Source organism: Ahaetulla prasina, chromosome 1, assembly GCF_028640845.1.
Source record: "Ahaetulla prasina isolate Xishuangbanna chromosome 1, ASM2864084v1, whole genome shotgun sequence".
NCBI lineage: Eukaryota > Metazoa > Chordata > Lepidosauria > Squamata > Colubridae > Ahaetulla > Ahaetulla prasina.
This window is the reverse complement of record NC_080539.1, coordinates 36,805,829-36,821,011: the sequence shown is the minus strand read 5'-3', so window position 1 is coordinate 36,821,011 and position 15,183 is coordinate 36,805,829. Positions and strand designations below refer to the sequence as shown.

Sequence of the window (15,183 nt, the reverse complement as noted above, 5' to 3'; positions counted from 1 at the left end):
TGAAATAAATATGACTTATGAAAAAGAGCCCTTTCTCCCTTGGTCTTCTCGGAAATATTTTTTTAGAATGCTATGTTGATACAATGAAAACTAGCTCAAATTAGCCCAAACTAAGAATTCTGTCTATTATACAACCAGCAGTCAGCATGACTCTGTGTCTAATTCATGTCATTGTGTAATGTTCCATATGGGGTATCACAGCGGAAAAAAATGCAAGCATAAACTAAAGGTAAATGGGTGGAGCACCAAGTACAGTGAGAATTTAAAGTCCTGCTACATTACATCACAACGTTTAACAAATAATTTTTTCCTTGGACAACCTAATGGCGAAATCTGAATCAGAATCATTATAAATTTGTGTTGTTTGAAGTATAATAAATTTGTAATTGTAGGACGCACATACTTCTAGTAATTCAGAAGAAACATCAAATGTATAATCTTTGCCATTTTCTTCTTCTGGTTCCATTCGTTTATAGAAGAGCATGTATGCACTGTGAGTCTGAGAGAAGAAAAGCAAAAAGCCAACACTTCATTGATATCCGAAAACAGGTGAACTGAAATATGATATTGTCTAAACTAACATATAAAATTAGGTACCTTTTCAAAAGAGAAATCCATAAATTTATCGGTGACAGAGTCATAGGTTTTCGTCTGGAAAAAAATATATTTTAAATGGAATACATTTTCTTTATACTATTTCTGATAACTGTACAAATATCAACACTACTTCACGTTACATATTGCAAATTTAATTTGTTTGAATGGATATGTACAATTTTCTGCAATTTAGTACTGAATACAATAGTATGATAATTGTCTCTTATGTAGGACTGTCTTATGCATACAATTATAATTACAAGTTGTTGCAACAGTAATATATGGAAATGTAATGAACTGAATAATAGATTATTATCTATTATTAAAGTCAATGAATAGATGAATTTATTTTAAGTGTGTATTGGAACCTCACTTCCATAGTCTTTGATCAAGAATGTTTTGAAAGCTTCATTGCATCCTACTTGAGTAATTTTTTAAAAAAATTGCAACCTTGTTTTTTTTAATTTAATTTTCCCTTCTTTCTTTTGTCTCCCAGGATGTCAAGCCAGAGACTTTCTGAGCTAGTTGCTGATTGTAGTGGATAAATATGCAATGAAATAGAGAGGTGAGGTAACATTAACAGAGCCTGAAACAACATGTGTTCCTTTTAAATAGTATTAAAAATATTACAACTCACTGTCATTTCTCCACCAAAACATTCAGAAGCCAACTGAGCAGAATCAAATGGCTTTACTTCAGCATCATTGAACAGATACCTAGAAAATGCAAAACACTGGGTATTAGGTTGATTCATACAAGACTAAAATATTAATTGCACTGAAGATAAATGAAGGTGAAATTCAGTGAATTTCTTAAGTTTGCTATAATATTACAAATAACAAAATTCAAGCAAAGTAAGTACAATACTACCTACTACGGTAGTAAGATGAAATATTCAGCCATTGCTATTAAAGCTGGGACAGAATAAATGCCTGAAATCTTAATGAAGTAATGTTGGTGACTAATTTTGCAAAGACACAAGTTTATCCAGAAACAAAAACAAACCTCTCATTTTCTGAAATACAACAATTGACAAATTATAGCCTACCATTAACCATGTATTTACTAAACATTCATAACTTACCACTTGTTGTTTTTGTAAGCATGTGGATTAACAATATCTCGGATAAAGCTGTAGTAATGCCCCCCATCAGCAGTTCCTGTGTGGACAGTTACACCTATCAAATCATATTCATAACTCTTGGTCTCCTTCGAACTACTGCCATCGTCCTTGAAACCTAAAATAATATATTGCAAAACTTAGTATCTTATTGTCCTAGCCCTTAGAAAAGGTAATGTTTATTTTATAATATATTTTGAAGAGAGACTTTAAATATACTGCTATTAAGGCACAATTCTTGAATGAGAACTTCCCAGCCTATCTTCAACATTTCAAAGAATTCCCATTTAATGTAAATCAGCAAGATAACCCCTGTCATTTCCCTTATCTCCCAGATATGATTTATCACCTTAACTTATTTCTGGGATAATAGGAATAGTGTCACAGGGAGCAGATCCATCAATTTGTATTTTCTTAAAAAATGCCTTTAGATCTATTAGGAACTAAGGTGTTCTTGAAGCCTGAACCTATGTGGTGCTTTATATTGCAACATGTAATATGTTTCCCATTTCCTGATTTTAATTTAAAGAATCAAAAGACAAAATAAAATCAGATAAAATCTAGAAGACAACAAGGGAGAAAGCAAAAAATGAATTATTGCCTCTAGGGACCCAGACCTTGGGTTATTTATAAAGAAGCAGAATATATCCCCTTCCTTACAAATAATATTTGGCACAATATGTACAGATCTAAAGAATCCCCATTTTGCAGCATGGCAAAAAGGGAAATAAAAGGAAGCTCAGGCACAGACTATCTTTTAGAAAGGTTCATAATTAATTCCTTGAATTAAGGAAGGGATCCATCTCCATTATCAGTACTAATAGCTGAAAGAACATGTATGAATGTGTAACAGCTCTATCATTGTTAGAACCCGTGGGAAATAAGAGGCTTTCAAAAATCTCCTTTGTGGTTTAGTTCAGGGACTCATAATTCTCTCTTCCACCTGCTGCTTTTCTCACTCTGCTACTGCTGATAAAGTATAATGGCAATAGCAAAAGCCCTGTGAGGATTAGACATCTCTGATATATATACAGAATCAGTGCTAGAACAGGTGCTAATACTAATTAGTAATCTGTCACTGAACAGGTGCACATCAGTGACAAGAAGAGGAGGAAAAGTTGCAGGAATATGATAAACACTGCTGGCTATACTGCTGGAGTGCAAGTGGTTACATTCCACTACAGATACTCCTTGATTTACAATCACAACTGAACCTGGAATTAGTTTTAACTTATTGCAGCCATTTAGTGAAGCACCCATGTAACAATCTCACCCAATGACTGCAATCCTAACTCTCCCTATTGTGGTTAAGTGGAACGTGGGATGCCATAAGATGTTGGGGAGGCTCAGTGCAGGCTTAGGCCTAAAATGCAGCATCTTCCCACGTGATCTGATGGACTCCCAAGACTTTCCCTACTTCCTGAGGCACCCCTTGCACAGCTTCTGCTCCTTTGGATTCTATAGGCCAGTGATAGTGAACCTTTTTGGCTTTGTGTGCCAAAAGTCCGAGTGTGTGAGCGCTCTCGTGTGCCAGCACCCATAATGCAATGGGTGTCCCCATTTGCGCATGTGCGCATACTCCCACCATGCTCCCCGCACTGCACATGCACCCCGCACTGCACATGTGCGCGCCCCCTTGCATGCACCCCCACTTTTTCTAAGGGGGCCGGCGTACCTTTTACAACCAGTTACCGGCCTGTTCCCTGGCAAGGCAGCCATTCCCCGGCCGGCGGCAGTGCTCTCAGCCCGGCCATCTCGGTAGTACCATACTCTGGCTGGGGAAGCTCAACCCTCTGCCTCGGGCCCCACATGCAGCCTGCGACCGGGAGATGTGTCACCCAGGGCAGCGCTCTTCCCTGAGGGCTGCCTGCTCATCCAACTGCTGGACTGGTCTGAAAGTGGCGTATCACCTTGTTCTCCTCCCGCCCAGCCCCTTGATACGTGCCACCTTGCGCGGCAGTGCTGCAATCCCCTTCCCGAATCTGCGCTGCCACCTGAAAATGGCGACGGGCCCAACTGCAGGCATTGTGGCACCCCCATTCGACCCCTGCTGCTGTGCTGCCAGTAGAGCTGGACTCTCCAGCCATACATCGGGGAAGGAATTGTGGGTTGGGCAGCTGCCCACCCTGCCAGCAAATGCTACCCCATGCGCCTGAGCCGGCCAGTCACTCTTTCCTTCCCCCTGCAGCTACTGCTGCTGCTGCTCTTTTGGGGCGGTGCAGCTGCACAGGAAGAATGCAGCCCAGGCGACCCACACGGCTGGTGGAGTGAGCCAAGAGGGGCGTCTTGGCACCACTTTGACAGTGGCCACAGGGTCATCTGCGCAGGCAGCCCACCACCACCCCGCCCTCACCGGCAGCTGGTCCACCGGTGCTCCAGACTGGCTGGGAGCGTGCAAAAAGCCTGCATGGGCAAGAAGGGAGGGAAGCCCCGGCTTACCTTGCTCTGCTCCCTTAGGAGCAGACACCGGGATCCCCTCTCTGCATCTTCTGGCACATGCGCCTGTTGCTGGTCTTCCCGCGCGCATGCGCACTAGAAACCAGACCAGCTGGCCGGTACACATGCGCACTCTGAAACAGGAAGATCATCTTCCTAGAGCGGGCATGTGCAAGGGGTGGCTGCTCTTCTGGTTTCTGGCACGCCCATGTGCATGAAAACCAGGTGACTGGCACACCAGAACCCGGAAGAACAACAGGCGATGGCTCTGCATGCCACTTCCAGCACGCAAGCAATAGGTCCACCATCAGGCCATGGACCTAGGTTCACTATAGACCATGGACCTGCTTCCTAGCTGGCCTTGTCCCAAAGGTCTTTGGCCTGCTTCCCATCCTCCTGGGCACCTGCTTCCTCTGCTCTCTAGATGCCAAACAAGCTTTATCTCCTCTCCGCTTGGTTATAGTTTGCTTATACTTTGAAAAATCATGCCATTCTGAAAAGTTCTTGATTGAAATAACTGGGCACTCTTTCAGAAATCTGATTTTTGGAAGAAGTAAGTGGAGCAAATGGATGTCCAACTTTTCATCACATAATAGTGGGGATGCTGCAATGATTGTAACTTCAGGTAGGGTACTTAAATCTATTTGTTCAGCATCGTCAAAAATAGCCAATGAAGCAACAGTCATAAGTCAAGGACTATATCAGCATGGCATAATTGATAATGAAAATGAGTATACAAACAAATATAAACCAATAACTTCAGCAGAAATGTTTGAATGTATACTTCAGTTGCAGCAGCTTCAAACCTCACCCTAATCCTGAAGCAGTGATGAGATTTCAGGCTGAATAACCTTCTTTCATTCTGTCATTTCACCAGCAGCTGTGGCTGGCATTTTCAGAGACAGTAAGACCGACCAATATACTACACTATAACCCTGACTTCCTAGTCAATCTCCCCCTCCACCAATGGAAAATAAAACATTTCACTTGGGAGAGTGGAAAGCAATAAACAACAAATGGCAAGGGTCTAAGGGCTTTCTTGAGGAAAATCATGACATCCATGTCATTCTGAAAATACGGTGTCACATTCACTGATGCCCTCCAGCCTCTGCTACTCATTTCTCCAGATGTTTATTTTTCCCATGGGGGGGGGAGAGAGAGAGAGAGAGAGGTGGTGACCTACTGACCTTTCCAATATCTATGTCAAAAGCTCAGAAAGCACCAGCTCTTTTTAATCAATATGACTTCTGCTTACCCCTCCATAACAACTATCCAAAATTATCCAAACATGTCATAAAAATTGGTTAAAATGGTCAACAGATCTAGTAGGAAAAATTTGCAGATAAATAAAATCAAATACCTTCTTTTCTGTCATTTTTTCCCATGAGAAAATCTTCAGTATAAGGGGTCATATCCAAACGTAAAGGAAATGAGAAGTGCGTGTTGACCTTTTCCTTCATCATAGTAACCATGTTAAAAGTGTATCTCATTGTATTAAAGCTTAAGATTCGAGGTAATTTCTTAAAACATGCCCTAGAACCAGAAGAAAATATTCATTCCTTAATGCCTTACCCTACTTTCAAAGCATCATATATTTAGAGTATAAGTACACAGCATTTAGGAACATAATGTATTTAATATTTATCAAATTAAACCAAACTAAACTCAAAGTTTTCTTCCTCCCATTTTACCTTTTTTCGGCCCGTACTTTCTTCCCACAGTGTGAACAAGTATACATGTTATCACCTTCCAGGGTATCTTTAATAGTAACTTCATCAAGAGATTCCTATATATAATACATAAGGAAAGTTCATTTGAAGTAAAGGAATTTACAATAATAATCCATTATTAAAATTTATTTCTTAAATAATGTTAACAAAAATGCTATTAAATTATTAATTTAAGGAGCCAAAAAATGAAGTTTCTGGGGGCAAAAAATATCATAAAGCAATGGACGCAAACATATACAACTAGGTCTGCCACTGCTATGCATGTTTTTTCTCCCTAAAAAGCAAAATCAGATACAAATTGAAACTTGAGAGTAGTTGAAAGAAGAGAGGAAAAATTAATGCTTGAAATTTTAGGGTGCTTTGGCCTTCATCATTGACAATCCTGGTCTAAATGAAACAATGATCCGATTCAAAGAAAATAACATTTTGTGTTCCCAAATGCTGGAAAGAGCATATCCAGAGATTTTTGAGGCATTGCCATTCAAAAGAAACAATACCATTAAAGAGCATAACAATTTAATTTGATATAATGCTATTTAGGAAATCTCAAATAACCAAGAGATCTGCAATGTTATTGCAATGATTTTACTTACATAAATATTCTTCATATCTGCTACTTGACATCTTACTGTATAGAATTCTTCAGCAGTTTGGCTAACATGTTCACAGTCCTAAATAATAGTCATAACAGATCAAACCAACAGTATCAATAGGAATCTGTAAATATAAAGCCAATACTTGCACTCCCACCTCCCTCCTCAAAAAAAAACCAAAACACCTAGTAGAAGGGAACAATGGACAGTAAAAGTATGAACTCACCAGAGAAACAACATTGTTTGTGATAATACCTCCAAACAAGCTTTTCACAGTATTCTTCTGTGGATGAATGAATTAATTTCAGTCAAAATAGGGAGAATTGTTTCAAGCACATTAAAAAAATATTTCTGTAGACTTACCAATTCTGGAGACATTTCCTCAATTTTTGTTATAAGATCTGTAAAAAATTCTGTCATGTCCTTTTGTTCACCAGTATTTAGTGGCTGTTTATCCATGGTGTAGGTTTTGCAGAATGGCCTTGGATTATATGCTTTGCATTCACTTTCCTTTGTTTAGAAACCAGGAAAACAAGCAATTAATTGTTAAGAACACACAACAGGTGGTTCATGTGTTTGTCAAAAGTTGTTAGTATGGCTAAATCTGCTTATGAACTGGATCCTTTTTCCCATAGGAATAAAACGAAGTAGGAAGTTCCGTCTGTAGTCTGTTTGGTAAGATAATTAGAATACTAACATAGTTCCGCTCATAATAATCAGAGCACAAGAAATGTTCTTGGCTTATAGTTTAGACCAATCAGCTACAGTGGAAGACCAATCAGCTACAAATAGAATGAAGTATTCTAATAGCTTATTAACCACCTCTACTGATAGTAGAATCAATGTGAGAAATTGAAAACCACGCATCCAGCATACTTGGTTGCTTATCAAAATCTTTATAGGATAATATCTAGTATAGCCATTCCACTAAGGACTGTGCAACCTTTTCTTTTCTTGCAAGTCTATTTCTTCTCTCTCCTTGCCTTAGTTTTTTCAATAACTTTCCCTTTTCTTCCTCTTTGCCTTCTACAGAGATCTTGAATCTCCAAAGACCTATGCAAGGGTCCTTTTTGTAGACTTTAGTTCAGCCTTCAATACCATCATTCCAGACACTCTTCTAACTAAGCTAAACCAGCTACAGGTACCTGAACAGACTTGTAAGTGGATCACAAGTTTCCTAGCAAACAGGAAGCAGCAGGTGACGCTAAGCAGGATCACATCGGATATCTGTACAATTAGCACAGGGGGCCCCCAAGGCTGTGTGCTCTCCCCACTTCTCTTCTCTCTGTATACCAATGACTGCATCTCCAACGATTCATCTGTTAAACTACTGAAGTTCGCAGATGACACAACAATGATTGGTCTCATTCGAGACAATGATGAATCCGCATATAGACGGGAGGTCGAATGACTAGCCTTGTGGTGCGACCGAAACAATCTGGAACTGAACACACTCAAAACTGTAGAAATGGTGGTAAGACTTTAGGAGAAACCCTTCCATACTTCCACCTCTTACAATACTAGACAACACAGTACCAACAGTAGAAACCTTCAAATTTCTGGGTTCTATCATATCGCAAGATCTCAAATGGACAGCTAACATCAAAAACATCATTAAAAAAGGACAACAAAGAATGTTCTTTCTGCGCCAATTCAGAAAGCAGTGCCCAAGGAACTGCTGATTCAGTTCTACAGAGGAATTATTGAGTCTGTCATTTGCACCTCTGGTTCAGTTCTGCAACCCAACAAGAAAGATACAGACTTCAGAGGATAATTAGAACTGCAGAAAAAATAATTGCTACCAACCTGCCTTCCATTGAGGACCTGTATACTGCACGAATCAAGAAGAGGGCCGTGAAAATATTTACAGATCCCTCTCATCCTGGACATAAACTGTTTCAACTCCTACCCTCAAAACGACGCTATAGAGCATTGCACACCAGAACAACTAGACACAAGAACAGTTTTTTCCCGAAGGCCATCACTCTGCTAAATAAATAATTCCCTCAACACTGTCAAACTATTTACTAAATCTGCACTACTATTAATCTTCTCATCGTTCCCATCACCCATCTCCTTCCAATTATGACTGTATGACTGTAACTTTGTTGCTGGTAATCCTTATGATTTATATTGATATGGATTGTTTCCTGATTGCTTATTTTTACCCTATGATTATCTTTAAGTGTTGTATCATTAAGTGTTAAATTTAATTTAATGACTATGACTATCATTGTTGTAAATATTGAACCTTGATGAAGGTATCTTTTCTTTTATGTACACTGAGAGCATATCACCAAGACAAATTCTTTGTGTGCCCAATCACACTTGGCCAATAAAAATTCTATTCTATTCTATTCTTTGCCTGGCAGTAAGATCTTGCTTGCAGCCTTTCCTTCTCCTTACTCAGCAGAGACCTCTCAAAGAGTTATCAGAACCCTCTTTTAATCTCCTTTCTAGTGCCAATTATCAATTATTCCCAGTATCAATTATCATAAAGATGTATCTTTGAAAAGATTTTTAAAGCTTACCATTAAATGTGTGAACATTTTCTGAAGTTCTAAAAGAGTAGTCTTGTGTTTCATGTCCTCAGAATACTTTTTTAAAAAAATAATACATGAAGGTTGAAATGGAAAGAAAACACATAAAATTGGTTTTCTGAAGTTAGTAAACAGTAATTAAAAAAATATTTTTATTACAAATATTTAAAAAATTACAGTATTTTACAAGAAACCTACTTAAAACCATTCTAGAAAGTGTATTTATTTATTTCACTAAATGTATATGGCTGCCCAATTCACTCTCAGTGACTCCAGGAAGTTTACAAGGATAAAACCTCAATAAAATAAGCAATAACCTCCCACCCTGTTGGTGACAATAATCAGACAAGCCACTTGATGGGCTCTGTATCACTCTGGAGTTCCCAAGTCAATTGGCAGAACCATCTCTTCAGGGCCTTCTTTAAAATTTAAACAAAAAAAGTTTTTAAAACTTTTAAAATTTAAAACTTATGATACAGCTTTCCACTTAATTTATAATAAAACACAATTAGGAGATTTAGTATTTATTTTAAAGTTGGAACTAAGAGTATCAATGAAAGCATGATATCCATTTTCATAAAATATACTCCCACTTTCACCTTTGTCTCCATATATTAACTACCGTATTTTTTTGGATTATAAAATACACTGGTGCATAAGACGCACCAAGATTTTGAAGAGGTAAGCATGGAAAAAAATGGTTTTGCCCTCCCCAGCCCCCAGGAGCACTCTGCAGACCTCCCAAACCCTCTGCGTGTCCCATTTTTGTGCAGAGGGTTTAGGAGGCCTAGTGTTCCTCGGGGTTGGGGAGGGCAAAAGAGTGCCGCATGGGGGGTTTGGGAGGCCAAAAATGCCATTTTTGCGGGGGAAAAACAGGCCCATTTTTGGCCTCCCAAATCCCCCATGCGTCACGTTTTTGCCCTCCCCAGCCCTCAGGAGCACTCTGCAGGCCTCCCAAGCCCTGTGGATAACCCATTTTTGCAAAAAACAGGCTTGTTTTTCTGCACGGGCGGGGCTTCGAGAGGCCAAAAATGGCTGTATTTGGTGTATAAGATCCACCAACATTTCCACCCTCTTTTGGGGGGGGGGCGGGGGGGGGAGAGAGAGAAAGTGTGTCATACTCTGAAAAGTAAGGTAAATAACCCTGGAATGAGCATCTGAGAGTACCATGTTCAAATGATCTAATTTTAAAATAGGGACGTATGTGAACATAAAAAATTATCTTACTATATGTTAGGTTTTGTATGTTTATCTAACTCATAAATTTTTTTCAGGTAGACCCAGACAGCTTTACCAGAATCTCTTTTATCAGGATAGCTATTTTGCAGGAAAAGCTTTGCTTAAAACTGTCATTCATTCAATAAACTGACTTTTACTGATTTTGTAGTGATATTAATTGAAATATTAAAATCTGTATCAAGTTAAAAGTGGAAGGCCATACCTTTGCAGTAAAAATGGCTTGTCTGGCTTCTGGAATCATATATAATTGTTGAATAGTTGATGCCAAGTAACAAGTCGCTCCAAGGTTGGTTAATCCCACAAACCTGCATTCAGCTCTAACATCATCATGTGGCCAATAATCCCATTTATAAGGTGCATGAGAAGCTGAAATTGTGACATTAAGGTAATTTTATTTCTGGGTGAATGTTAAAATCATTAATTATTTAATCTTCTAGGTGAATAAAACCAGCAACTAGTTGGGTGTCTATTCTCCCTTCTCAGGTCCCACATTTTGTCATGTTCTCATGAAAGCATCTCCCTCTTCTTTGAAGGGATCATAAGTAAACCACTCATATGTTACCTCTGGAACCCAGGTTCTATCTCAAAAGCAATAAGGGAGTGTTGTCTAAAAAAAAGAGAACCAAGGTCTGCTTGTTTCTTAATAAGTAAAAATACAAAAAAAAAAAAAATACAAAAAAAATCTGAAAAGGAATTGGATCTTGCTCAAGAACTAGATTCCATCTTCCACAGTCTACTTGGTGGGGATTTTGATTGAGGAAGCCCCATTCAAGTAACCTTCTCAGTGCTATAGAAAACCTGAATATTTATTATACCAGACCTATCTCTAAAAGTAACATTTTTAAGTTTGGAAATTTTAAAAAAAAATCTTTTGAAATGTTTATGTTACCATAACAATGATTCTCAAGAACTGAGTTTAATTCAGAACCAAATTATTATCATTAGTATTACCACCATCATAATTATTACTACTACTATGATCATTATCACCATTACCAATTGACCATTGTACCTGCTGAAAAAGATGCTAATTTATGTCTGAAGCAAAAAGTGTAACAGTAGCGGTTGAAAGATATGTTACAGTTTGGCATTTTCTTTTCTGCCTTACTGCCAATTAAATACTTTGAAATCATATTTTTAATTTGCACTTAAGTATGGTATATTTTTCTCTTTAGGCTCCTCTTGCTCAAAAGCTCTATTATACTAATCAAAATAAACTTTAGGCATCCATTTAGTTTTGATCTTATAATGTTGGGTTTCATTTTGTACTGATATTCCTGAGTTCTTTAAGTTTTGGTTCATGAAATCTTTAAACATTTCCTTATATCAATTAATATTTTGATTTTACTGGAAGGGATGTAACTATATTACAAAAAATATCTTCAAGATGGGCTTAGTAATACAAATGTCTCACATATGTTGCACCCAGCAATTGTGGATACAGTTAGGATGCAGACATACTGATTTAGTTCATTTCTTTTTTGTCCTTTGTTTTCGACATCATTTCTGGATTGGTGGCCAGGCGTGGGGGGGTGGTGGTGGTTCTGTATGAGGGGCAGGCATGCACAGCTTCATTTGTGTGAATGCATGGGGCTGTGAGCACCAGTGCCCACTGCTCACACAAGTGGGACTGTGTGCACTTGCCAGCCCACTGCTCATGAAGCCCGGTTGCAAATAGGCCACAGCCCAGTAATGGGTCGTGGCCCACAGGTCATGGACTCCTGTTCTACATGACCATTTCTTTATCTGACACAACTGGCTCACTTAATAGTAACAGTATTGAGCATTTTTGCCTCAACAGTGCTGATTTATATTTTTCTACAACACTATTCAGAGGTGGGAGAGCGCACTCTCAATTTCTGTTTCTGTTTTCTGAGCGGAAAAAACAATTTTTTTCTTTTCTGCCTAGAAGAATGAAAAGCATAACTTCTCAGACACATAAAATCCAGAGTGTAATTTCTGTGTCCCAATACTTAGCATGGAACCATTTGTTCATTTTGAGAGAAAAGAAAAATCTCATATTTGATCTGAATATAAACTATTTTTCTCTCTTCACTTGGCACTAGGAAATGATAAAAGGATGATGCACCAAAAGGAAACATGGTGAAATTAAAGTAGAACTTCTATCAACTGCATTTCATTTGGGGTCCATAGCAGAGGTGGGTTTCAGAAGGTTCTGACCAGTTCTGGAGAACTGGTAGTGGAAATTTTGAGTAGTTTGGAGAATTGGTAGTAAAAATTCTGACTGGCTCCGCCCCCATCTATTCTCTGCCTCCCAAGTCCCAGCAGATGGGGACGAAATGGGGATTTTGCAGTAATCTTCTCCTGGATTGGGGAGGGAATGGAGATTCCCACTGGTCCATAGTATCTCCTATCTCTTTAGCACATTCTATTATACATCAGCTTCATATCAAAATAAAGCAACTTGAATGGAGAAAAACAACTTTTGTCAATTCAAAACTGAGTTCAACATGATTCTGACATGTATTAAAGTGCATCAAAATGTTTATGATGAATCAGAATTGAAAATAAACATGAAACATAAACGCCATCAAAATAAACATCAATATTTTCTAATATTATGGTCAGAAAATCTTAAGAGAAGATGGGGCAATAGATGGCAACAACTTAACCATCTAAATATTCCTAGCTGCTGACGTGCTTGAAAATACACTTTATCTGCTTACTCACAGAATATTGAGAAATTTTAAAAAATATTCTTACACTGCATATGTTGTGCCATAACCCAGTTATGGAGGAGCCTGTAGTTTTCTACAGAACCTTTTACCATTTCTACCAATAAGTCATAAGCAGCAGCCCTTGAAGAATGTGACTTGCATTTTGGCTGTTGTCGATCTTTTAGACTTGGCAATAAGAACAGAAGGTTAAAGATATCTCTCAAGAATTCCTATAAAACAAGGAAAATATAAAAGTTTGACGTGAACGTTTACTTGCTGGAATATTCTACATAGAACTTAATATTGCAATCTGAAGATTCACTGTGGGCACTTATTTTCTCTCTCCCCCCTTCCCCTTAACTAAGCTAATACTTCATACAATGTAAACATTTCAAGTCTGCCTCTAAAGGACAAGAGGGAAAAGAAAGAAGGTTGTGAAAACTCATAGAAACTGCTATTTGTTATTTAAATTTGTATCCATATTTAAAAATTCAAGATAGTGAACTGACACAGAAACAAATATACACTACAAAACAATTAAAATCTAATTAAACTATTCCATTACTGCTACAATAATTATATATTAACTAAAAACATTTGGCTAAATAGAAATGCCTTAATTCATTTTATAAAGATGGAAAGAAAGAAGGCTAATCCAACAACCTAATCTATTAATCCAATTAAGGTCCTGAAATGTACATAAAAAATAACAACTCTGAATAAGGGAAAACTTTGGCATGGTCATAGGAAGAAGGAGCCCTAAGCTTCTGCAGCTGCAAACGAATGACATAATATCTTCACAAGTCTTTCATTTCCAAAGTCTTTGCCTCCCTAAATTTAGTTATTTATTTATTTATTATTTAAATTTATATACCGCCCTATCTCCCGAAGGACTCAGGGCGGTTTACAGGCATTTAAAAATAGATAAATACAGTCTAAAAACAATTAAAAAACTTATTCTAAAAGCCTAAATTAAAAATATGAAAATAAAACCCAATTTAAAACCCGTAAATTAAAATCTAGCTCAGTCCTGCGCAATTAAATAAGTATGTTTTAAGCTCATGGAAGGTCCGAAGGTCCGGAAGCTGACGAAGTCCTGGGGGTAGTTCGTTCCAGAGGGTGGGAGCCCCCACAGAGAAGGCCCTTCCCCTGGGCGCCGCCAGACGACATTGCCTCGCTGACGGCACCCTGAGGAGTCCCTCTCTATGAGAGCGCACGGGTCGGTGAGAGGTATTCGGTAGCAGTAGGCGGTCCCGTAGATAACCCGGCCCTATGCCATGGAGCGCTTTAAAGGTGGTCACCAAAACCTTGAAGCGCACCCGGAAGGCCACAGGTAGCCAGTGCAGTCTGCGCAGGATAGGTGTAACACGGGAGCCACGAGGGGCTCCCTCTATCACCTGCGCAGCCGCATTTTGGACTAACTGTAGCCTCCGGATGCCCTTCAAGGGGAGCCCCATGTAGAGAGCATTGCAGTAATCCAGGCGAGACGTCACGAGTGCGTGAGTGACCGTGCATAGGGCATCCCGGTCCAGAAAGGGGCGCAACTGGCGCACCAGGCAAACCTGGTAGAACGCTCTCCTGGAGACGGCCGTCAAATGATCTTCTAGAGACAGCCGTTCATCCAGGAGGACGCCTAAGTTGCGCACCCTCTCCATCGGGGCCAATGACTCGCCACCGATGGTCAGCCGCGGATTTAGCTGACTGTACCGGGATGCCGGCATCCACAGCCACTCTGTCTTGGAGGGATTGAGCTTGAGCCTGTTTCTCCCCATCCAGACCCGTACGGCCTCCAGACACCGGGACAGCACTTCGATAACTTCGTTGGGGTGGTCCGGCGTGGAAAAGTACAGCTGGGTGTCATCCGCATACAGCTGGTACCTCACGCCGAAACCACTTGATCATATACAACCTCTGAATAATTCATAAAATCAAATTGTTGCATATTTCTCACATTCTTTTGCCACTATGAATTATATACATGGACAATACAAGGATCTTGAGAAATTAATGCTGCTCTGAGTGGAATCAGTGTCATAATCACTGATTAATTAGGATTTTCAAAATTAACTATATGTACCTGAGGCTCAAACTATGCTTATCATGGAAACTGCTGCCTTTGCTTCACAGTCAAGTATTTTTCTCCTAATACAAAGTTTATGTGATCTTTCAAACTGCAATTTTGAGTAGAAATATTAAAAAAGAAGTAGTAAGAAAACATTCACATATATCTTACAATATTATTCATACTTA

The 15,183-nt window shown here is 38.9% G+C and overlaps 1 protein-coding gene across 1 annotated transcript in view; it reads right to left on the bottom strand.

Annotated features, from left to right (window-relative positions):
• Positions 1-15,183, bottom strand: part of USP34 (ubiquitin specific peptidase 34) — a 140,576-nt gene that overhangs the window by 32,733 nt on the left and 92,660 nt on the right. The window contains 12 exon segments of the mRNA XM_058164851.1: positions 404-499; positions 598-651; positions 1,235-1,313; positions 1,682-1,835; positions 5,514-5,686; positions 5,845-5,939; positions 6,477-6,554; positions 6,703-6,759; positions 6,840-6,986; positions 9,008-9,073; positions 10,458-10,621; positions 12,980-13,163. Coding sequence (XP_058020834.1) covers positions 404-499; positions 598-651; positions 1,235-1,313; positions 1,682-1,835; positions 5,514-5,686; positions 5,845-5,939; positions 6,477-6,554; positions 6,703-6,759; positions 6,840-6,986; positions 9,008-9,073; positions 10,458-10,621; positions 12,980-13,163 — 1,347 coding nt within the window.